General features: G+C 44.3%; 1 protein-coding gene across 2 annotated transcripts in view; it reads left to right on the top strand.

Annotated features, from left to right (window-relative positions):
• The first annotated feature begins 361 nt into the window (after positions 1–361).
• LOC137433125 (uncharacterized) overlaps positions 362–25,720 on the top strand; it is a 79,429-nt gene continuing 54,070 nt past the window's right edge. Inside the window, exons 1-3 of one of the 2 annotated variants that reach the window (XM_068125579.2) lie at positions 362–883; positions 998–1,043; positions 20,316–20,582. In XM_068125579.2, the coding sequence (XP_067981680.2) occupies positions 830–883; positions 998–1,043; positions 20,316–20,582 (367 nt within the window). In that variant the 5' untranslated portion in view covers positions 362–829. The remainder of the gene's footprint in view (positions 884–997; positions 1,044–20,315; positions 20,583–25,720) is intronic. The other variant, XM_078783307.1, reaches the window with a different exon arrangement.

Here is a 25,720-nt window from a genome sequence, read left to right as displayed (position 1 = left end):
AGTTTCAACTCCTGCCTTTCCATCGAGATCTCCAATTAAAGTACGAGCCAGGCTTGTCTCTGCTTAGCTTCTGGGACATGATGGGATTGGACGCATGGGAACCATAAGCCGAAGGTGAAATTAAACTAATTTAGCTATTTGTGTGAGTGGGATTGTTTACCCCATGTACTGGCAAAAACGATCATGGTAAATCGTACATTAAGCAATTCAGCACTGACGAATCACCTTCAGCCAAAACCCAGAGGGGGCTCAAGCCCGAAATTTCGCTTGGACCAGCTTGGCGGTGCGTGCACCTCTCAACGGGCCAGCGTTCTATTTGGCGACCAGCCCTGGCATGGCTGATTTCTCAGGTCATTCCGTCAAGCTTGGCAGGTGGCCGCATGGCAAACGCACGTAAGATCTAGAGCTACAAGACAGATCTTTTTTTTTCCCCTCGTTCAGCACTCTCACCAACGATGGGGCAGCGCATCTTGGAAGTTGATGAAGAACACAAAGGACTCAACATTATTGAGTGTTGAGGGAATCCAGAACAGACACTCGGGGATGATGCAAGTGCACGAGTACAAGTTTTGAGCTCGGGAAGATGTCCGCGGCTCCTGCAGGCCTGAGGCTCGTGCTAAATTTACATGCTCGATGAGTGAGGCAGCATCTCTAGGCTCCGCGGGACCCTCTGGTGCTGAAGAACCCTTCGCCGGCCCTTCTAGTACCCATCGGTCTCCGGCTCGCCCGTGGGGCTGGGTGCTTGGGCAGGCGGGCGTTTCGAGACTCCCGGGGCTAATTTTAATCTCCTCGCTGAAAATGTACCCGCTCTCGGCCGGACGCTCGAAAGATGACAGATGTCGTGGTTGCCGAGGGGCCAGTGAAGCTGAAAGAAGGGAAGAAGGTGAGTTTCAAACACATATCGCTGCCTTTTATTTAATGTCTGTTTTTTCTTGTCCTGAACGTATAAGAACCGTGGAGATAATGAAAGTCAATTCAATCTCCTGGATGTACGCAGTGGAAGAACCGATGGGTTATGCTTCGGAAGCCTTCACCTGTTGCCGGTAAGTGAACTTTTGTTTCTTGTTGTTGTTGTTATTGTTTCTGTTGAAGACTTTACCCAAATAAAGTTGTTATGACCTATATTTCAAATAACACTGGTGTTGCTCAATAGGTTGAGCTTTAGCTGTATTGTAATATGGTCATTGCAGGCCCATATCATGGTTTTATTTTTGTATGCAAAGGTAAGGTTGGTGGAGGACTGAGTACGTAGAATGGATGAGGACGTAACAACAAAAGGTACAGAGAAATAGAGGGGCCCGGGTTGGAGGGGAGGGTGTGGGATAGGGAGCAGCACATCAACAACATGGTTGAGGGACAAAATAGGGGGATACTTGGAGAAATAAGGAATGTGGGGAGGAATTAGGGCTCGGAGTGAAAATATGGGCTGGGCAAGGTCACAAACTCTCAGGAAGAACAAAACTGGAAACTTGGGGAGGGTTAATAAGGGTAGAAAAGATCATGGTTTTGGATATTGGGGTGATATGAGATGGTGATGAAGAGCTGTCTTGAGGACATGGAGGAAAGAATGAGATTGAAGAAAATGTGGAAGTTGGTTCCACAGGTGGGGGGTAAAAAGAGGATTGGATGTGTGGAAGTGAGCAGTGTTTCTGGATTTTGGGAGTTTCACTCGAGGAGGTTGGTGGCAGACTGTGTGCACCCTGCAGAAACCTGGGAATGGGAGGGATGGGGGAACAGCATGGAAGGAACAGACGGTGCAAGACCAGAAAGGAGGTGGTAGAGGACACACCAATGACTGGTCTGCAATGGAAAACTGATAGTCCTATAGACTCGGCTTCATTGTGGGACATTCCAATAACCTTGAAGGCCTTAGTTTCCACGGCGTCAAGCTGAGCAATGTGTGAGGCAGGAGAGCCAGCCCAGAGGGGGATAGCAATATTTCATCCTGCTGTGGATGAAGATAAGTGGATAAGAGTTCAGGTGTGCCAAGGAATAATGACCGTACATGATGGAGGGTGCCCAATTGGCGACTGGCTTTTGGAGGCCAACTTAGAAGGGTGGTTTGCCCATGAAAGATCATGGCAGGTACTGAGGGCCAAACGTTCGAGTGACTGAACTTCCTCAAAAGTATTGTTAAGAAAGTAAATGGAGAAAGTAAATTTGTCAGGATTGAAAGACATATTCCAAGTGTGTTGACCAGTTTATGATTTTATCAAGGTCTGTTGAGAGGGAAGAGGCCGCAGCCTTCCTGTGTGATTTATGAGGGATGTCACAGCAGAGGGTGGAGTCATCAAATAGATAAAGAGGATTTTCTGGAGTCAGAGAGATAGTTGATAAAGATTAGAAATAGGACTGGGCCCAGAATACTGCCTTGTGACACTCCAGTCTTGACCGGGAGAGGAGATGGAAGGATTCCGTTGAGAGCCACGTATTGGTTAAAGGAGCGGAGGACTCAGTTAGCCATGTGTGGAGTTGACCTTGGATGCCATAGGGAGATAGTTTGGAGAGCAAAGCGGGGTGCCAGGCTGTATCGAATGCTCGAGGTATATCTATAGGGAGATGGCCCTGACCTCATGGCTGCCATTGCGGGCCTCCATTCATTGTTAGGAGAGCAGAAAGAGCATTCCAATGCCCTCCAAGGTAGATTCCACAAAAATGCAATGACAAAGCACCTACTTTATGACCTGCCATAAAGCTGCTTTCAGAATATCTCCCTCCCCTGTTTTGGAAGATGTCATAACAAATAGGTTGAGCTTTTCTGATTATCTAATGGATCAATTTGTTGTCTAGGTCTACACTGTGCATTGCAGGATTTATTTCACTGTATGAATTGTCAGAAACACCCCAGTGTATATCTTGGTTATAAAGCAATTTCTTGATATATTGGCTTTTGTGGGATAGTATACCACAAGGAATTGTGGGACACTAACTCGGTGAGTGGCTCTGTGCTATACTTATAGATGCACCACAACTGCATACCATCACTCAAAGCTTGTGCTTTTGCTATGACAACATGCAGTAATCGACCCATTCATGTACTCGACACTGCCAGGTTAACAGAATCTTTCATAACAGGTGCTATACTCGGTGATGTGGCACCTCCACACACCATTAGTTAAACTCATTCTTAAGACTCAAGGCCCAAGTCTCATGCTGCTGCAGTGAGCCAATGAGCCTGGGAACCCAACAAAATCTGCCATTTTTGCCCAGCATCCCCATTTATGAATATAAACATATACCGGTACATGTCAAAAATATGATGAAGCAATACTACACGTATTTCAACATCTTCTTGACAGTGATTAGCAAAATTGATCCACAATATAGGGATGTGTAGAGTATATTTTGCCCCGAAGATAGAACAGCAATCTACGAGGTTGCTGTTGTTGTTGTTGTTCTCCTCCTTTTCCCTTTATAAGGGGTGTTCACAAATTCCAGGAACACGATGCTCGTCAATGGCTGCACACAAAGGCTGCACTTTTTAAATATTCATTGGTCATTGGCTGCTCTTCATAAATATGACAATGATATTTCAGTGTATAATTGAGTAATTGAGAGATTTGCTATGTCCTACAATAATGGGTCTTTAAAAAAATTGAGCATCGACGCGTTTTCAACTTTTAACGCAAATAAGCTGCTTGCTCCAAGAAAATCCACAAACGCATGGGCCCGTGTTTGGTGAAGACACACCCTCAAATTCTCCAGTACCTAACTGGGCAGCCAACTTTAAACTTGGACTCTTGTAGATGACCCCAGGTCATCACGGTCAGCAGATGCGACCTTCCCCCAAACTTTTGCCAATGTCAAAGCATTTATGCAGGATCACTGAATTATGGTCACATAAATATCCACAAAAACGTGCAATTTCTGAAGGCAGTGTTATAATAAGCATTCATTAATATTTGTGCATTTTAAAAGTCTCAGCAACATGAATATCTATAACATCTAATCTATATACAGACTTGGCATTTAATATGGAATATTTTTTTTGTGGGGGTGAACTTACTTTTCAAGTTGACTTAGAACCAAAAGTTCATTGGAATTATGTTGAAATTATTCTAGATTTTGTTAATGTGACCTTTAAAAGAAACAAAAACCACATTTGACATTTCGAAGCAAATAAATTGATCCTTGAAAGTGATGGAAACTGATATTGAACTCAATTCACGGACAGTACTGTGTTAAACTTCTGTACGTTTTCCAGAAGTATTCCTTTATATTGCACATTAGCCAAAAATTTTTTAAACAAAAACAAAAGTGAAATTACAACTGGGACTACGGACAGTAAAATTACAGTTCAGTACGTCGTGTAACCCCCACGCGCATTCAGGAGAGCACGTACACATTGAGGCATGCTGTTCACGAGATTTGCCAAGGTTTGGACAGGAATCGCTTGCCATGCAGTGACAATAGCCTGCTGCAATTCACGCACAGAGGTAGGCTGCTGGTCCAAGTTGTCGATTTGACGCGTTAATTCTGCCCACAAATTCTCTATCGGATTCATATCCGGGGACATGGCAGGCCACTCCATATGCTCTACACCATGGTCAGCAAGAAAGTGTTGGATCATGCGAGCACGATGAGGCCATGCATTGTCATCTTGGAAGACAAAGTTTCCTCGAAAGGCTGCACGAGCAAATGGAAGCAATGTTTCTTCCAGAATGGCCCTGTACTTGAACTGGTTCAGGTTTCCATTCAGAACAACCAGGTCCGTTTTGCCCCCTGCATGAAAAGCAGCCCAAAACGGTCACCCCACCACCTCCAGCTTGGACTCTTGGCACTATACAATCTTCGTTGTAGGCTTCATGCACTTGTCTGCGCACTCGGACATGGCCATCTTGACGATAGACCAGAAATCAAGACTCGTCACTGAAGATCACGTGATTCCAGTGTCCTGGCTGCCATTGACGGTGCTCTCTGGCCCACTGCAATCGGCGCTGGCGGTGTTGTCTTGTCAGGCGTGGCTTTCACAGGGGACGCCTGGCACGATCGCTTGCATGAACCAGTCGTTGGTTGACTAGCTTTCTGGATGCAGGCACATTTGTCAGTTGCTGCCACTCAGTCCTAAGCCGATTAGCTGACTTGGTACGGCCATTGCGGACTAACCGGTGCAGCTGGCGATCATCCCTCCTTGTGGTTCTGCGGTGATGTCCTGGCCTCAATATTGGAGGAGGGACACCCCTCTGAGCATTTCGTTTCGGGATCTTTGACACCTGACCTTGAGTGATGCCATACTGACGAGCAATTGCACACTGTTTCATACCGGAATTTCGTAAAGCCACCACTCCATGACAAACAGCATTGTCGAGTTGACGGACCATCTCCAGAGGAAGCGGCAATAACTTTTGTAGACATGCAGCAGTTGTTTTCCACTAATACAGAATAGAACAACCCTTATATACCCGATTGTGAAGCGAATCGTCAAATGTACCTGTCCGTACATTTTCTCACGCCACCTGTGATATAATCCTGTTATTGACTTCTTGCTGCGACAGACAATCAGTGACATGGTTCTTTTAACAAAGAAATCACCGAAGCGTAAAAGAAACTCACCAGGTTGATATTCTGAGTTCAGAAAGGAAACCCAAGTCAAGAAAAAAAATATATTCCATATTAAATGCCAAGTCTGTATATAAAAGAAAGTTTTTGTTTGTTTGTTTGTTTGTCTGCACGCGCTAATCTCCTGAACGGTGAAAGATAGGAGGAAACCTCTACAACAAAAAAATGTCGGGACGGGCCCCAGGTAGGTTATAGGATAGGTGGCGAGGCCGGTCGAGGCCACCTCGGCCGAGCTGGGCCCATTTCACGATTAAAAGCTGAGCTGAATTATAGTAATCAATCTTCTACGGCCGTGAGTAAAAGCTGAATTATAGTAGTAAATTCATTCAAAAAGAACTAAAAATGTTGGGATGGGCCCCGGGAAGGTTATAGGTGAGGTGGCGAGGCCGGTCAAGGCCCACCTTGGCCGGGCTGGGCCCATTTCACAATTAAAAGCTGAGCTGAATTATAGTAGTCAATCTTCTATGGCCACGAGTAAAAGCTGAATTATAGTAGTAAATTCATTAAAAAAGAACCCGGGCAACGCCAGGTGCTTTCAGCTAGTAAAATATAAAATAAAAAACCTCAGCACTCGGAGGCGATAACAACGACTAGCATCATGTACCGATGACATCATGTACCGGTGACGAGACTTTTTTTGCTTGCCCCGTAACTGGTGATGAAACGCGGCTTCACCACAGGAATCCTGAAACCAAATTGGAAGCCAACACAAGGGAACACTGCCAAACAACAATTTCACGCTCAACTCTCGGCCAGCAAGATCATGGCCTTAATTATCTGGGATGCCAAAGGAATTGTACTGATTGACTGTGTGCCTCTCAAAAATGGACAATGACAAAAGATTATTACCGCAGCTTCATGCAAGGATTCGGGGGCAGACCGTCCTGGATAAGCAAAGAGGAATGTTGTTTGAAGGTGTGCTCTTCTGTAACAATATGTCTGTGCCCAAGGCCAGGACTGTACATACCACCATCATATCTGTGACTTCCTGCAGATTGATCCTCACTCCTCCATCCCCCTCCATGCATTCTTGGCTTTGCCCTCGACTGTTATCCGTTTCCACATTTTTAGTCCCACGTGGTCACTGATTTGGCGACGGCGAGGAACCAGTTTATGCATATACATACTCCAATATGGTGTGGACAGTTTGAATACTTATGATATATTATTATTTGACAAGTTAGGCCATCTTGACTCCATTCTTGTATATTGTCGTCTTCACAGAGTATAACTTCGAATTTTGCTTGCCCATAACGTTTGCCCCTTTGGATTGCTTTGTTACTGATAAAACGTGTAGTGAGGGAGTTCTCCTGGTTGTGAAGCAGCAATTTAGTATCAGAAGTTTACATTGGGAATGTTTTCGGTAAGAAAATGTCATTATCGTTTTCTCAAGTAGTTGGTTAAATTTGTGGAAACAAGATGGTGCCATGTGTATTCCACAATACCCTTTGGTAGCTGCGCAATGGGTCCATTAGTTGAGTGGAACCAGTTAATTCAGAACAACATAAGCAGCCCATACAATGTGCACAAAGAGATGAAAACAAATTGTGAGGGCTGCCTCCATTTTGTTGTATTTATCTGCCACACTTGCTTCTGGGTGGTTTGCTGTTGATGTCACAGTAGTTAGGGCAGGAATTTGGAATTTGTTCATGGTGGTGGCGATAGCTCGCGTACTCTTCAACAGGATGTCGGTTTTATTGTAGAACCGAGAAACAGCACGCACATTGATGAATCACGCCGCCTGCGGAACACTGGAATGAGAGTTTATAGCTGGGTCTGGATTCAAACCCAGGCTAGACAGCTTAGAGGTGACTGTGCATACCTCATGGCCATCCCGACAGCCCTTAGTTGAACAAAGGATGCAAATCTAAGATGTTTAAAAAAAATTCAGGATTTTAAACAGTTCTAGAACGAGTTGTACAACAAACAAAACGGTTGATAAGGTATGACGCCACTTTTTGTTTCAAACAACTTTCAATTTTGTTAGACCTGGTATGTTAGACCTGTGAGACTAGTACTTGCTAGACTGTACCCCGGCCCAGCCCTCTGCCTTGCACAGAACTCCCGATGTCCCTGTTCCCTACTGTTGTTGTGCTTCCCATTCTCCCCCCCCCCCCTTGTCTCCCGCTCCCTCTTTATTATATGTCCTATGTGTTAGCTCTTATATGAGCCTCGACTTGGTATACAAAAAAAAAAAGACCAAAATACATTGATACATTTGAGCCAACATGAGGTTATAGTGTATTGGCAACATAGGAAGGCCTACTTTTATATATATGTACTCTCAACACTTGTGCAAAACAAATAGAGTTCATTACAGGACTAAAACAGTTTATATCTGTCTAATATGCTTTTAGCAATAAATAAAAAATATTTCATTCCAAAATCCTGTCTTTTGAACAAACACCATTGGACTGTCCACCAAATGTTAGCTGGTGAAAATACACAGAGGCCATGCTGCTGAAATCGAACACACCAAATTGTTCTGCAAGTGTATGAAACCATGAAGGATTAATGTGTGGTTAACGCCTTGGAAAACTGTTTCCCCTTGGTAGTGTGAACATGAGATATGCAACCTTACTATCATGGGAGGCATGGCCAGCTGCTTGAAATCCAAGCTTTGGCTACCGGCCTTCTACCTTAATGATAAAGTGTACCTCGTTCTGCCACAAAATCCATTTATATGGGGTAAAACAAACTGTTCTGCTCTGTCCACAACACTCCTCCACCACCCTCATCACCAGCCCTCTCTCTCCACTCCACATCCACCTTTCTGATATCCCTCTTCACACAGTTCTACCATCTCAATAGCAGTCTATCCCTTTCCTTCATGCGTTGCTCTTTCAACACATCTACTCTCTTTGAAAGTCTATCTTCCTCCATCCGGACCAGATTCCCAGCCCACTTCAGCAGACGCTCTTAACCAATTTCCCGGTGAAGCTGACCTGCACAATCTCCTCCCTCAGTTCATCCATCCTCATTCTATTCACCCTCTTCACTCCCGCAATCCTCCTGACTCAGTTGTTCTCGCACATCTGCAGCCTCTGTTCTTGTCTCTTTGTCAGTGCAACCGTCTCCAGACAATATAGGTATGACTCACAAGAAAAACTACTCTACTATATAATCCCTGAGACTATTGAAAAAAAGAATAATAATAATAATCAGACATATGCTAATTAAATAAATATAACTACCAGTCACATAAATAAGTGAGACTAGTGGATTAAAGCAATAACATACGAAAAACTAGAGAGTTCATAGAATACGTTACCCCACGCAGTGTTCAAGTGTATTATTCAATTTGAATTAAATAATGATATGAAAGAGCATTTTAAAAATTCCAGAAGTTTAGCGTTATTGAAGCAGTCTTATACACCACGCCGTTTAACATGTTCTTGTATTGCTAAACTGGAGGTTCATGGAAGTGAAAAGAGGGCGATTTGTGTTCCACAGTTTTCAAGTCTATAATTCAATTTAAATACACTAAAGATTATAAAAGTCGTATAAATATATTAATTCCAGAATCTACCGCCATTTTACGCAGTGTCGATTACACCACCCTATCTAACACATTATTGGTCCTTGACAACAGTAAGCTTCCTGTTTGGAAGGATTTTCAATTTTGTTTGATTGCCAGGTAGGCAGAAGGAGTTAAATATGATCTCGGTCCTCTCTGTGCATGTGCGATCGGGACGGATTCAAAGTCAAAGTGTAAAATGGCAGAGTTGTCTTCTTAATCATGTTCCGATTCGTGTTCAAATATAACATTCAATTCCAATAAGTTGTTCCTCGATCATAAACGAACGTTTACAGACAGATGGACGGACAGATGGACATTAACCAACTGCTTAAACCTGCTTTTTGCTTTGCGTACGCAGGATAATAAAGATACGAGTCAACACGCAAGCTAAGTAGAAACCGAAAACTGATATCAAAAATTTGTCTGATCATCATCAATTTATTTAATTTTACATCATTATTTGAAAAAACAAGACCAAAAGTCAAAACAGTGGCGTAGCTGGGCTTGTAAAATATTATAAACCACAAACATAAATGTTTAGCTTTTTAAACAGTCGCTAATGCTGTTTATAACATTAAACAAAGAAATTTGGAGGAATCCTGACATCCATCAGGTAAGTTTTACTTACAGAGCGGAGCGAAGATCTACTGTAATCGATGTACCCCAAAAGGATTGGAGGTGTGCTCATTTGCCAAGCCAGCCGTTCCTTAACGGTTTTGAATGGAGTGCTGCTCAAATGCTTAAATCACATGGCGATCTCTCCACAATAAATTGTTAAATGAACACACACCCAATGTTCTTGAGACCCGACCATATATCGACTGTAATCTATGTACCCCAAAGAGGAATGACCTATCCTGCCGCTCTCAAAGTGAGCGGGTGTTTACGCCGTAATGACATCATATATGTAATGACGTAACATGACGGCCGGACACAAAACCGCCACTACTTTAATATATATAAGACTAGCCGAAAGCACCGGGCGTTGCCCGGGTTCTTTTTGAATGAATTTACTACTATAATTCAGCTTTTAACTCACGGCTGTAGAAGATTGACTACGATAATTCAGTTCAGCTTTTAATTGCGAAATTGGCCCAGCCCGGCGAGGCAGCCTCGACCGGCCTCGCCACCTAGCCTATAACCTTCCCGGGGCCCGTCCCGACATTTTTTGTTTCAGAGGTTTCCTCCTATCTTTCACCGTTCAGGAGATTAGTGCATGCAGACAAACAAACAAACAAACAAACAAACAAAAACTTTCTTATATATATGTATATACATATACTAGCAGAAGTGCCCGGCATTGCCGGGCGGGGGGAGGAGGAGGGGGAAGGAGAGGGGAGGGGAGGAGAGGGGGTGGAGGGGAGAAGAGGGGGGAGGGGGAGCGGAGGAGAGGGGGGAGGGGGAAGGAGAGGGAAGGGGAAGGGGGAGGGGGGAAAGGGAGGGGGAGGGGAGGGGGGAAAGGGAGGAGGGAGGGGAAGGGGAGAGGGTAGGCTGGAGCGGGAAGGGAGGTGGAAGGGAGGGGGAAGGGGGGGAGGGGGGAGGGGAGGGGAGGGGGGAAGGGGAGAGGGTAGGGTGGAGGGGAAGGGAGGGGGAAGGGGAGGGGGGAATGGTAGGGGGAGGGGGAAGGGTAGGGGGAGGGGGGAAGGGGAGGGGAGGGATATAGATGGTTACTGGCAATTTATCACATCCACAAATAATGTAATCCACACAATTTATGTACTTTACATAACGTTAATAGGAATACATGGCCGTGTAGATGGGAAATACAGTTTGTTTGAAATAAATCACAAATATCAGATGAAAGTTTTTAAAATTTAGAACTATTCTCACTCAGAGTTAAACATCACCACAATATTACGCGGTTGCTTCAACGTTTTCTGTGAATTATATGTCATCATTGTGAGATTTTTTTGGATTTTTTTTTTTTAATGAGATTTTTATATTTAAAAAAACGGCAAAAAAGCATCAGAACAGCTGTGAAAAAGCATCAAAACAGCAGTGAAAAACCATCAGAACAGCAGTGAAAAAGCATCAAAACAGCAATGTAAAAGCATCAAAACAGCAGTAAAAAGCATCAAAACAGCATTCGATATATTTTCACTTTTACGTTTTGGCTAACTCGCTCGCGAACCTGACGAAGATCCTGAGCGAGGATCGCTACGCTACGCTACGTTATGCTAATGCTACGTTACGCTACGTTCGCTACATTATGGCTAAAAATATGGATCTAAAGATGAAAGAAAAAAAAACCTATGTGGTGTGAATGGCAATGTTCCTCGCTGAAATGTGAAAAAACGCAATCGCTTTTCGCTCTGAATTACGTGCGAACGCGTAACTGTGAGATTATGGTGGCAAGGCTGGAACATCACGTGATCGCTCTGAGCGAATCAGTGCGCTGCTCTGCCACCGGCTCAGATTCCGTGTATAATATTCCTCGCTACGTTCGCTACGTTATGGCTAAAAATATGGATCTAAAGATGAAAGAAAAAAAAACCTATGTGGTGTGAATGGCAATGTTCCTCATTGAAATGTGAAAAAACGCAATCGCTTTTCGCTCTGAATTACGTGCGAACGCGTAACTGTGAGATTATGGCGGCAAGGCTGGAACATCACGTGATCGCTCTGAGCGAATCAGCGCGCTGCTCTGCCACCGGCTCAGATTCCGTGTATAATATTCCTCGCTGAAATGCGCTGAGGTAAATATGAATAAAAAATATGGATCTCGTCAAATATTTTTAGGTAGGCCATGTCCTTCCCAGGCTCAATGGCCATGTCTATGCCAAATATCAAGCACATGAGCCTCTCCGTTTAGGAGTTTATCGGTAACATTACACACACACAAACTGTGTTTTATATATATAGACCGGCTCAGATTCCGTGTATAATATTCCTCGCTACGTTACGCTACATTCGCTATGTTATGGCTAAAAATATGGATCTAAAGATGAAAGAAAAAAAAAACCTATGTGGTGTGAATGGCAATGTTGCTTGCTGAAATGTGAAAAAACGCAATCGCTTTTCGCTCTGAATTACGTGCGAACGCGTAACTGAGATTATGGCAGCAAGGCTGGAACATCACGTGATCGCTCTGAGCGAATCAGCGCGCTGCTCTGCCACCGGCTCAGATTCCGTGCATAATATTCCTCTCTGAAATGCACTGAGGTAAATATGAATAAAAAATATGGATCTCATCAAATATTTTTAGGTAGGCCATGTCCTTCCCAGGCTCAATGGCCATGTCTATGCCAAATATCAAGCACGTGAGCCTCTCCGACAGCAATGCAATAGAAACGTCACTTCATAAAAATAATTCCTGAACATTTCCCATAGAAATATCAATGCATTTCGTTTAGATATCTCGTTATTTACATTAGTCTGTATCTAAATTTAATCCTAACTACCGACAGTGGTGCACATGTTGATAAAAACAGGTCACCAAAACGCAGGCAAAAAAACGACAATGGTACAAAGTCGTGCATGATTCCCATGGAAATCAAAATGCATGTGCGTCTCCTTGTGACTTTCCCTATAAAAGGCACCCCAAAACGTGTGTTCATCATTCGTGTTTCGATGCCACCACCATGCCCAGACTTAAGAGGATTCAGAGAGACCAGGCTATTGGAAGATTGCATGATGGACAGACTGCACGAATGGTTGCCAATGCTTTCCATGTCAACGTGAGAACCATCTACAGGTTACAGGAACGATACCAGGCCACCAACAGCACTGATGACCTCCCACGCAGTGGCAGACAGAGGGTAACAACACCATGACAGGATCGACAGATTGTGCGTCATCACATCCAAGATCACTTTACCAGGGCTACAGAAACTGCAAGACAAACAGTTGGAACCCACCAGAGACACATTAGTGGTGATACAGTCCGTCGACGTTTGAAGAACAGGGATGTCCGTTGTCACATGCCGTATCGTGGCCCCATTCTTACAGCTCGACACTGCCGTGACCGACTACAGTGGGCCACACAGCATCAAAATTGGCGTTACCAGCAGTGGAGAACCGTTCTTTTCTCAGACGAAAGCCGATACTGTGTTTCCACGGCAGATGTCAGAGTGAGAGTTTGGCATAGACGTGGGGAACGCTACTCAGATGACTGTGCGATGGAAAGAGACTCGTGGGGTGGTCCAAACATCATGGTATGGGGTGCTATTGCTCTCAATCACAAAGTCGGTCCTATGGTGTTCCAGAATATTGGTCCAGGAAGAGGCAATGGTGTCACAGCTGCTCGCTACATCGATCAAGTCCTCAGACCTCACATTGTGCCACATTTTGGACGTCACGGAAATCATGTCTTCCAGCAGGATAACGCCCGTGCCCACACTGCCAGAGCAACAAGGGACTTCCTGCAACAGAATGGCATCCAAACCATGCACTGGCCTGCGCTCAGCCCCGATTTAAACCCGATAGAGCACTTGTGGGACGAGGTTCAAAGAAGACTGAATGGCGTTCGATCAAGGCCGACAACTGCAGCTCAACTCAGTCAGGCGTTTCTCAGAGTGTGGGCCCAAGTGACAAATGCCTTCATCAACCGATTAATCCACTCCATGTACAGACGATGTATGGCTGTCATCAACGCTCACGGGGGTCACACAAGATACTGACTTTGACCTCCCTTGGTCTCACCTGGTCTTGTGTATTCAGAACATTCACATTATTGTTTGAACTGTGGTGACCATACCTGTAATGTTTCATGTTGATCCTAAATCTCAATTCGTGTTGATCATGACTTGAAAATAAAGACTCCAAAATATTGATTCTGACTGACGTTTCTTTTGCTGTTCAGTATATATATATATATATATATATATATATATATATATATATATATATATATATATATATATATATATCAAGTAATGAACGGCGGTTGGGAATTATATCCACGATATCCATTTTTCCGTTCTCCAACCTATAGCTTTGTCTTTAAAAAAAACTCAACGTTTCGGCCAGCAACCCAGCGTGCGCCGAGCCTCCACCAGCCTTAATCAAGAGAAGTTCCCTTGTTCACCTCCCCCCAGATATATCTGGGGGGAGGGGTGGGCCTATTCTATCAACCAATCACAAAGCTGCGTTGCGAGACCTCGTGACCATGGACCCATGCTCGGCTTATGTTGCAAGTGTTTTGTGCGTGTTTGAGCGGTGCATTGTGTTTTGTTGTTCGTGTTGCCTGTGTCGGCTATGTCCCACTTTGTCTTTGTCCTCCTCCACGCATCGGTGTGTCTCTGGTGTACTTATGCATGAGAGGTCCGTATGCCTGTGGTAACGCCACAGTCTCCTCTGTCAATGGTGCCCTCGTTTGGCCAGTGTGCCAGGCCTCCAGTATTCGCCTCCTGGCCCGGTTCGGGGATGCCGCCAGCACGTTCACATTGTCCCATAGAGGAATATGGCCTGCCCTTATTCCATGCTTGGCGATAGCAGATCTTTCTGGGTGATTACACTCAAAAGCCTTGTGGTGTTCATTAATGCGCTGGCCTAAGGTTCTTCCAGTCTCGCCTATGTATTCTCCACCACAGTCACATGGAATGGTGTATACCACACCTGTGCAATCATTCTTCAGTCTTTTGTCTTTGACCTTGGTCAGTGCACGTCTCAAGGTGTATATAGGTTGGTAGTTGACCCTCACCCCGACCGGTCTCAAAATCCTGCCAATCCTTTGAGATACCCGTGGCACAAATGGTAGCACGCAGAAGCCCGTAGGTGGTTCCTGTGGCACGTCCTGGATTCTTGGAGCTGCCAGTACCATTTCATTTTTTGGGCAGAGGTGGTCTGGGTAGCCATTGGCTTTCAATACCCATTTGAGATGCTTGATCTCTCTCCTTTTGCCCTTCAAGGTGGACGGTATATTCCTTGCCCTTTTTACGAGTGTATTCACCACAGCTCTTTTATGGTGCAGTGGATGGCAAGACGTGAAATCGAGGTAACGCTCGGTCTGGGTGGGCTTCCTATACACTGCGGTACTTAAGCTTCCATTGAGGTTCCTCCTCACCAAGACGTCCAAAAATGGAAGCGACCCATCCTGTTCTTCCTCACAGGTGAATTTGATGGAAGGAAACATTCCACTGATGCCCTCCTGGATTGCATTAACAGCCGTGCTGGGGCAGATGACAAAAGTGTCATCGACATAGCGGTACCAGACACGTGACTGTGTTGGGAGGGATGGGATGGTGCGTGTTTCCAGCTCTTCCATCACCATATTGGCAACCACCGCAGACACCGGGGAGCCCATCGCAGTGCCGAACACTTGTTTGTAAAATGTGCTGTCAAAGACAAAATAGGTGGAAGACAGACAAGTGCTGAGGAGGTGACAAACGTCATCAACATTCAACTTGTCGGCGGCCTGTTTCCAGCAATCATCCTCCATTAGCCTCTGTCTCGCCACATCAACCGCCAGGGTTGTGGGCACGTTAGTGAATAGCGAAATGACGTCAAATGACACCATGGATTCGTGTGGATGGATCGTGGTGTGTGTTATTTTGTCCACAAACTCGGAGCTGTTGCGCAATCCTCGGTCGGTTTTTCCCACGAGGTACTTTAGTATATCGGCCACGAACTTGGACAATGCATAAGATGGTCCATTGATACACGACACGATGACCCGTAATGGAACGTCTTCTTTGTGGATTTTTGGTAACCCATACACTCTGGGAGCGACGCCGTTGCTGCTGTACAATCGTTGGTAGTTTGTGCTCGATAGTCTCCCTGTTCTTTTTAACCTTGCAAGCAGCGAGTTTAACGTGCGTTCTTCCTTCTTAGTTGGATCCTTCGTTATACGTTCATAGGTGTTCGTATCATTCAATAACTCATGCATTTTGTCCTTGTATGTCGAGCGGTCCAATAAAACTGTCGCACGACCTTTGTCCGCCGGTACAACCACAATGTCGTCCATCCTGCGCAGCTCTTGCAACGCTCGTCGTTCCACCGAATCCAGGTTGAAATCATTTCTGCTGCGGCGGGGTGGGCGGAGTAAAACTGCTGCCACACGTGACCGAAACTCGTTCTTGACGTCATCCGACAGTTCCGTGACGGCGGTTTCAACTCGTGACACGATCACATCTGTCGGTATTCCTTTTGGAGTGACCGCAAAGTTAAGGCCTTTTCTTAATACGCTCATATGTGAATCCGTGAAATGTTTACCTGAGAGGTTAACCACCCATCGGTCCTGGCGTGAATCGCTGGCGTTTCCATCATGCACCAGTGTGTCTTGGAGTGCAGCAAACTTTTTCTCGTGCGTCTTCTTCACTGACACCAAGGTGGCGCTGGCAAAGTTCGAAGCTCTCTTTTCCACGGGAGTCCATTCTGCCATCGGTAAGGCCGTGGTGCAGATCGCATCAGCAATCCGGTTTGTTCGGGCGGTGCGTGATCTGATCTTGTTATGGCACATCGATACGAACAGACGCAAAAACCTCCGACCCGTGGCGTGCATGATCCGACGTGCTTTGTATCCTGGAAGAGGTGGTCTAAAACGGAGAGGTTTGGGTAGGACATCTTTGTTCAGGCAACGATGGTTGAACCTCAGATGGGCCTTGGTCACTTCGGGCAAAGTCACTTCGGGCTTCGGGCCTTGAAGGGCAAAAGGAGAGAGATCAAGCATCTCAAATGGGTATTGAAAGCCAATGGCTACCCAGACCACCTCTGCCCAAAAAATGAAATGGTACTGGCGGCTCCAAGAATCCAGGACGTGCCACAGGAACCACCTAAGGGCTTCTGCGTGCTACCATTTGTGCCACGGGTATCTCAAAGGATTGGCAGGATTTTGAGACCGGTCGGGGTGAGGGTCAACTACCAACCTATATACACCTTGAGACGTGCACTGACCAAGGTAAAAGACTGAAGAATGATTGCACAGGTGTGGTATACACCATTCCATGTGACTGTGGTGGAGAATACATAGGCGAGACTGGAAGAACCTTAGGCCAGCGCATTAATGAACACCACAAGGCTTTTGAGTGTAATCACCCAGAAAGATCTGCTATCGCCAAGCATGGAATAAGGGCGGGCCATGTTCCTCTATGGGACAATGTGAACGTGCTGGCGGCATCCCCGAACCGGGCCAGGAGGCGAATACTGGAGGCCTGGCACACTGGCCAAACGCGGGCACCATTGACAGAGGAGACTGTGGCGTTACCACAGGCATACGGACCTCTCATGCATAAGTACACCAGAGACACACCGATGCGTGGAGGAGGACAAAGACAAAGTGGGACATAGCCGACACAGGCAACACGAACAACAAAACACAATACACCGCTCAAACACGCACAAAACACTTGCAACATAAGCCGAGCATGGGTCCATGGTCACGAGGTCTCGCAACGCAGCTTTGTGATTGGTTGATAGAATAGGCCCACCCCTCCCCCCAGATATATCTGGGAGGAGGTGAACAAGGGAACTTCTCTTGATGAAGGCTGGTGGAGGCTCAGCGCTTGCTGGGTTGCTGGCCGAAACGTTGAGTTTTTTTAAAGACAAAGCTATAGGTTGGAGAACGGAAAAATGGATATCGTGGATATATATATATATATATATTTAACCTCCAGTAACGTTGCAGTCAATACAAAGGGATTAGTGTTACGATTAGATTTACTACAATAATAACGTTACGTTATTATTACGAAAATTATATATATATTTTTTAAAACGGGGTGAATTCCTTAATTTTGCTTTTACACCACTTCAATCCATCAACTTTCCATTCACAACATTGGGGTTAAAGTGTAATGGTTATATTTACAATAATATTATTACGAAAACGATACTACTGAAACATTATCACTGTATTAAGAAACCTGGGCTTAATTTGTCCAAAGCGGAAGGTGAGTCATAATGCCTAAGGCCTATACGTACCATATTGTTGGAAGAGACGTAAGGCCGATACTTTTGATATTTGATGATCATTTAACAATCGGTTTGTTTGTGTTTAACACTGAATGAAAAACGTCAAGGTAGAGCATGGTGATTGTGATATATGACAGGTTCGACGATATGTTTGGCATGAACGGCATATAAATCAAAATGGTGGAGTGTGGAGTGTCAGCCGTTGTACGCTTTAATGACATCAGACGTAATCACATCACCCTGTTATGTGACCAGATTTTCAGCTCTGATTGGTATACGTTTGACGGGACATACATACATTCATACATACATACGGACGGACAAACACTGTTCTAGACGTCTCTGCCCGATGGGCTACGCCGTAAAAATCATGATTGGGCAGAAAATGCAATTTGGCTAACTTGCCAGGGGTGTTTCAAAAGGAAGTTATATCTTGTTTTTGTGGGTCCATGTTTGGCTGTCCCCAGTCTTTAATGTTCACAAGTGTTTATCCAGAAACTATTTCCTTGTGACAATACCTAAGTCCAAACTTTCTGTCCACATCTGCTCCTTTGTGTCCTTTTCTCTCATCCTATGAGTCACTTTCCCAAGTTTGTCCTCTTGTATTCTTCCTTCCAGTCCTCTATGACAGCAGCATATCATTGTCTTGTGTTGTCTCACAAACATATCCTTGAGCTTTTTCTATCGATCCATATTCTGACCCCTGAACTCCACCTGGAAACCTTGCTATTCGCTAAGGTGTTGTTTTGATTGCTCCTTGTTGTGTACTTGCCTCTCCACTCCAATTGCTGATTTATTTATCTTCTAACCTCAATCATCTGTTAAGCCTGGTGTTGGCTTAGCCTTAGCGGTTAGGGTGCCGGCTTGGGATCCTAGGATACTGGGTTCGAATCCCGGTCGATCGCTGAATTAACGCCAGTGGGTTGACTCAGCCTGTCATCCTTCCGAGGTCGGCAAATTGAGTACCGGTTCACTGGTAATTCCCTGTGTGTTGCAAGAGGCAAGAGGCAACTAACAGGGTTGGTGGCAGGAAGAGCATCCGGCCATAAAACATTGCTCAACAAGCATTACGCCTAGGTCCCCCGTCGGTGAAGTGATGCGAGTTGACAAAGTGGAAGACGCAAGGCGGCCATCTTGGATTTTGACGTGGCGACCCAATTTTCAATAGCGTTCTTCCTTATGCCTAGATACACACACACCAGATTAGAAGTTGGTACTTCGCTTATTTTTCAAGATATTCCGCTCACAAGGTTCAGACATACATGGCGGCGGCCATCTTGGATTTTGACGTGGCGACCCAATTTTCAATAGCGTTCTTCCTTATGCGTAGATGCACCCACACACCAGATTAGAAGTTAGTAGTTCGTTTATTTTTCAAGATATTTCGCTCACAATGTTCAGACATACATGGCGGCGGCTATCTTGGATTTTGACGTGGGTTGCACCCACACACCAAATTAGCATTCGGTCCTTCGCTTACGCACGTACGCACGCACGGACACACGGACGGAGGGGAAAACCATAGTCCCCCTTTCTCTCCGCGGTGCGACGGGGGACAAAAAGGGGACCACGGTGCCTGAAAAAGGCCAACCCCTGCTCTGCGGGGAAAAATGGCCTCTAAAGGTGGGTCTTCTCAATAATCTGTTACTTCTCCTCCTTTATATGTGCAACTCATTGGATTGTAATTGCATTTCACCACATACATTTAACGACAATTTTTGCATACAGATTCAAGGCTCGTGGAAGAGCTAAAACACCAAATGGATCAGGACGCAACATAACAAAAGGAAGAGCAGAAAGACAAAGGGGAATTGCCAACAGTAGGGCCGAGGGAGACTGAGACAGACAACAAGGGATGCGTGGGTAAGGATGAGAGCAAGGGAAAAACGCAGAAAAGACCATGGTTTTGGATTGGTATGACCTGAGATGGTGGAGAACAGCCGTGTTGAAGACCTGGAGGGAAGAATGAGATTGATGAGGATATGGAAGGTGGTTCCACGTGTGGGGAAAAAAGGAGCCATTGAGTGGAGGTAAGTTGCAGCTATAGGGTTGTGGGGGTTTGGGGGTGTGGGGGTTGGTACCCCCTGAAACTTCAGGTCCCTACTCTTTGTTTATTTACCAACTGCTTGTTCTGAAACCCAATACAGCCCTTCTACTCGATAGATTTTTCAATTTCGGATCAGGGGGCTCCCTGGGGATCAAGGGTGCTCTGAGGGGGGCCCCCAAAATCAGCAGAGGTCTGAACTACAATCTCAAGAGATGGCCATCAGCTGACTCAGTGCTATTTATTTGATTTAGACGTTTGATTACAACTTAACTTGAATAACTAAGCTACATTAAAATACGAGGTCTTACTTTATTCGTGTGTTGTATTTCTGTTTCACAGACTGCCTCATTCTGGTCATCCATAAAGGAACCTCAGTTGAGAATCGCAAAGAATGGCGCTTGAGACTGCCTGAGAGGGGAGGTACATTGGAGCCTACAAGTGAACTTCTGTTGGATGGAATCTGTGGCCTTCAGGCTGGGGTGACAGCAGAAGGCTGTGAGAACGTGTTGGCCATCGTGTGTCCACTCCAGGTCATCTTGCTTGGTTTTGAGTCTCATCGTCGCCTAATAGAATGGGATGAACAGCTCCGTGACTGTCTCGGAGAAGGCGAGTGCATCGGATTGCTTGAAACTGTATTTGATTTGCTTCTGAAGCACTTAAAAATATATTGTGCATCAATTGTTAGGAGTCGCTGAAATCGAAGTGAAACTAAAAAATTCCATTTGTTTCATAAAAATATATTTCCAAGGAGAATGGGAGGATATTTATTGTGCTTAATTTTCTTATTGACAAAGGAATAACCTTGAGTTTCTGCTTTGGTTTGAGTCTGGAGGTAGTTAAATCTCAACAGGAATTTGTAGATCATTTTTGGGGGATGTGTGATCAAAATATTTGTAGAATATGATTGTCAGTCAATATACAGTGCGCATCAAAAAAAAGGTAATCCGAATTCAAGGGGTTAATATGCAAAGGTTATTTATTTTGACAATTTACATGTGGTTTACTAATTAAGAGGAGATCCTCAGCTTTCCATTGATACCTTCCATGCATCATTGCTGTCACACATGATCGAGTACATGTTCATTGAATATGAAAAGTTCAAATCGCATTTTTACAAGTTTGGCTAATCGATGCAAGTCAGGATAATTGGTGCAAAATGAACGTCAGATGTGAACTTTTCTCAGGAATGATTGGCCTTTATGCACCCACACCTTCAACATGTCCACCTCCCCTTTCAACACAACGCTCACAGCGGCGGAGCATGCCCTGAACTGCTCGTCTCACCATAGCCGGGTCATTGCGCAAAGCATCCACTTCATGTCGAATACGGCCCTGAAATTCGTCAAGATCACGGGGAGGAGTTACGAACACCTTGTTCTTTAAATGTCCCCAAAGGAAATAATCACATGGTGTGAGGTCAGGTGATCGTGGCGGCCATTCCACTGCATGGTTGAGGGCGATGACTCGGTCTCCAAAGAGTTCCCTCAGTCGATCTCGGACAGCGATAAGACGATGTGCTGGGCCGCCGTCTTGGGCCCACCAGAGATATCTGTAGACACCACGAACCTGTCGCTCAAAGTTCTCCTCCAGCTGCGTTAAAACTTCATCATTGATCATCTGCAGATACCTGTTACCATTGACATTCCTTTGAAAGAAAAATGGTCCGATCACCTGACCACTTCCACAAAGTCCCAACCAAACAGTCCACCTTTGTCGATTCATGTTGGTGTCAAAATTTAATTCCGGGGGTTGTCCTGTCGGTGCATATTCAAGAACATTATGGGTATTGACCTTGCCGTCCATGGCGAAAGCAGCTTCGTCGCCGATAACAAGATATCGCAGGAAATTGACATCTGCTTCGCAACGTGCTATCAACCATCCGGCAAGCACCAGCCTCCTGGCAAAATCCCCTGGCGTACGTTGATGCCGGATGTGAATCCAATATGGATGTTGGTGGAGGTCCAGTCTTGTGATTCGGTTGAATGTTGCCGAAGGCAATCCCGTTCCATTTCATCTTGCGCTGGTATCCCTAGGATGCTCCAAAACTTGCTGCCTTACTGCTGCAATGTTCATTTCCGATCGCCCAGTGCGCCTCCTACCAGAATTCCCCTTGTTGTGGTTGAGGCTAGTGCCATGCTCTTGGTATATTCTAACATTCGCCCAGATGGTTTTGGCTGCTGGAGGCTCCCGTTCTGGGAAACGTTCCCTGAACGCATCACGAGTTCACTGCAAACTTCCAGTTTGGTGAAAGGTTGTAACCACGAAGGTCCGCTGTTCAGTCGTAAGTTGAACCATCTTTTCAATGACTCAGACTGTCTCTAAACCCATACACTGTAGGCCCATCTTAAATACCCATCTTAAATACCCATCTTAAACAAAGGATGACGCAACCGACGATTACCAGACCAGCTTAACAATTTTACATAATCAACTTGGCAGTCGACAAGTAATGCGTCCATTTCAAACTGTCTTGCACCGATTAGCCAAACTTGTAAAAATACGATTTGAACTTGTCATTTTCAATGAACATGTACTCGGTCATGTGTGACAGCAAAGATGCATGAAAGGCATCAATGGAAAGCTGAGGATCTCCTCATAATTGGTAAACCACATGTAAATTGTCAAACTAAATAACCTTTGCATATTAACCCCTTGAATTCGGATTACCTTTTTTTTATACGCCCTGTATGTAGACAAAGTATTCTTTGTCCCCATATTTCATAAACCATCATCAACAGACAATGTTCTCGTCAATAAGTTGTCTTTAAATGTAATTATTTGACTGAAAAGAAAAAAATGTGCCTTGATGATTATTTGCAGTCTGATCCTTAATGATAATTGGGTGATCAATCTGATTGAAGTCACACTTTGATTAGCTTTAGGTACAGGAGATTTTCAAAAAACAATCAGAATCCCATAAGTCAGGATTAAACTTGAAATGTATTGTCTCACCAATTTAGAAATCAATTTGCAATTTCATTCAATAATATCAGCAGGTCAATTAAGCTAGCTATTACCATATCAGCAAATGAAACTCACAATTTTTCCAGTGAAGAGTTAAGTTTGCAATTTATTAAGTATCACAGTTTAAGTTTGCTTACACGGTAATGCCTCCTACATAACAAAAGCAGGACAAAGAACAGCTAATTAAATAAGAGTGAGTATTGCTTTGCAATACATTTCCCCTTCCGATGTGATATTTTCGCTACTCGTACACCGGTTCACTACAGGAGCGGCCAGGAAGGGTCATTCCTCTTTGGGGTATATAGATTATAGTAGATCTATTGTCGGGTCTCAAGAAAATTGGGTGTCTATTCATTTACCAAGTTTCTTGTGGAGAGATCGCCAAGTGGTTTAAGCATTTGAGCAAGCACTCCATTCAAAACCGTTAAGGAACGGCTGGCTTGGCAAGCGCGAGCTAGCTGTTTGGCAAATGAGCACAACCCGAGCTTCCTCCCTTTCGGTTTTGTGTTAAACAGCAGGAGCGACTTTTTCAAAAGGCCGCCACGAAAAACTCCACATTAGTGGCAGGAAGGGTCATGTTATTAACCCAACCCTTGTTGGGTATATAGAGTACAGTAGATCTTCCCTCAGTTCTGTAAGTAAAACTTACCTCATGGATGTCGGGATTCCTCCAAATTTTTTGTTTGGTGTTATAAACAGCATTAGCGACTGTTTAAAATCTAATTGTATGTGCTTGTGGTTTATAAATTTTTTACTTCTGGTAGAGGCCGTTGTTCCCATGAAAACACCATGATAAGCTATTTATAAACGTTGACACGGCGTTTGTTGAAGGAGGAAAAACCCTTTGGAGGTGTGGGACATTATTAGTATTAATATTGTTTTGTAATAACATTAATATTATGCTATTATCATTGGTTTTATTAGAAGCGGCCTTGGAAAAATGCCACAATAAAGCTAACTTAACATGGATATACACCTCAACACACAACCCATTGGCAGCAATGGTGGGAAAACTCCCTTCACGGAGAAACCCCCTTGGGCAGGGGGCAAATTAATGCGCTACAACCTTCATTGTGTGACCCTTAGTCCTCCTGTCAAGTTTGGTTGAGATTCATTGGATAAATAACAACGGAATGTATCGTGGTCAAAAATCATTAGACAGACAGACACCAAATTGCATATTTAATATGATGTCCAAAGAGGGCATAACAGAAAAATTCATGAAACGTCCTGAAACTCAAACTTGTTCTGTAAGTTATCATAATAAAGCCATGTGCCAAGTTTCAATTGAATATGTTAAAGGGTATGGAAGAAAGTCTGAAAAACCACAGGTGGGACAGAGACAGACAGACAGATGGATGGACAGACGGACATACAGACGGATGGATGGACGGACAGACAGACAGAGAGCAAACTTGTAGTCCGCTCCTGATGAAACTGGTATGGGACTAATAACAGAAAAATTACACAGAGCCTGAGATTGCCTAGAGGTACACATGCACTCACCTCAGCTGTCTCGCCTGGGTTTGAATCTCAACCCAGCTATAAACTGTCTTTCTGGTGTTTCGCAGGCAGGATGAGGCATCAATGTGTTCCGTCCCTTGGGATGTTAAACCGGATGTCCCATCTGCTCCCATTTGTTTGGTGAATGTTAGATTCCAATGTGTTCTTCGTGAAGAGTAGTTGGCGAGCTATCACTGGCAGCCTTGCCAAATTACAAATTCCTGCTCTATCCTACAGTGCCTGACACAGAGTTTAACATCATTGGCACCGCCGTGGCCCGACAAGAACTGATACAAACAGCAGTCACTTGCTGCATGCGAACAAACAAACGAATGGATGTTTTATGCTTGTTACCAAACCTATCTCTGATCTATTAAAATTATCATCCTGTGTGTGAAGTGAAAAGCCTGGTTCAGCAGTACATGGACAAAATATTACTACATTTTACATCATCTCGACCAATCAATTTTGCTGCCCGCAGACCCCACCCACGTCCTTTTTTCCAAAGATTGTGCAGAGTAAGATGTTCTATGAACTCTGTAGTTAATGTAATTTTATGGTATAATTGTTTTTTTGATTGGCATAATTATTTTCAAACTATTCCCCTTGCAGAGAGATAAATTTTCCAGGGGTGAATCCTAACTCATGTGATGTGTTGGTGATTAATGGAGATGCTACATAGCTCCTTCGCCAAGGCTGTCTGCAGCAGAGACAAGACCTCTGAATAGCATATTCTGTTTTGGAAACAGCCAGAAGTGGCATCATGGGGGTATGGTAAATACGGTAGGTGTTGCAAGTGTTCAGCAACACATTCAGAATGGCGTCAATTACAACCTACGTGGTCAAGCACTGGTGTGGTGCACGAGTCAGGTGGTTTTTTAATATAACTTTTGGTCACATTTCAAATTCCTTCATCTAGATATGACGTGTTTCAAGTAAGTAAATAATGCTGACATGGGTTACAGGGTTTTTAAACGTGTTTACTTATTTAAACACCCAAATAATTATACTTAAAAAATATATTTCCATATAATGATTGCTAATATAAGTTTCATATTCTGTATAATTTCATACAAAAACACAATTTCAAAAATAGTTAAACACTAATAATTGGAAAACACAATTTCAAAAGTAATTCAATACTAATAATTCAAAAACGATTTCAACTAGAACAGCACTCAGTAGAGAGTATACCTCTGCCTGGTTGGCCATATCACTCAATGGTGAAGAATAACTTAAAATTTTTAGAATTCTCTGATCCGAATCCATATTCAGAT

The sequence above is a fragment of the Myxine glutinosa genome, chromosome 8 (assembly GCF_964187855.1).
Source record: "Myxine glutinosa chromosome 8, kmMyxGlut1.1, whole genome shotgun sequence".
Lineage (NCBI taxonomy): Eukaryota > Metazoa > Chordata > Myxini > Myxiniformes > Myxinidae > Myxine > Myxine glutinosa.
The sequence above is the reverse complement of the archived record's forward strand: the minus strand, read 5'-3'. Positions and strand labels throughout refer to the sequence as shown.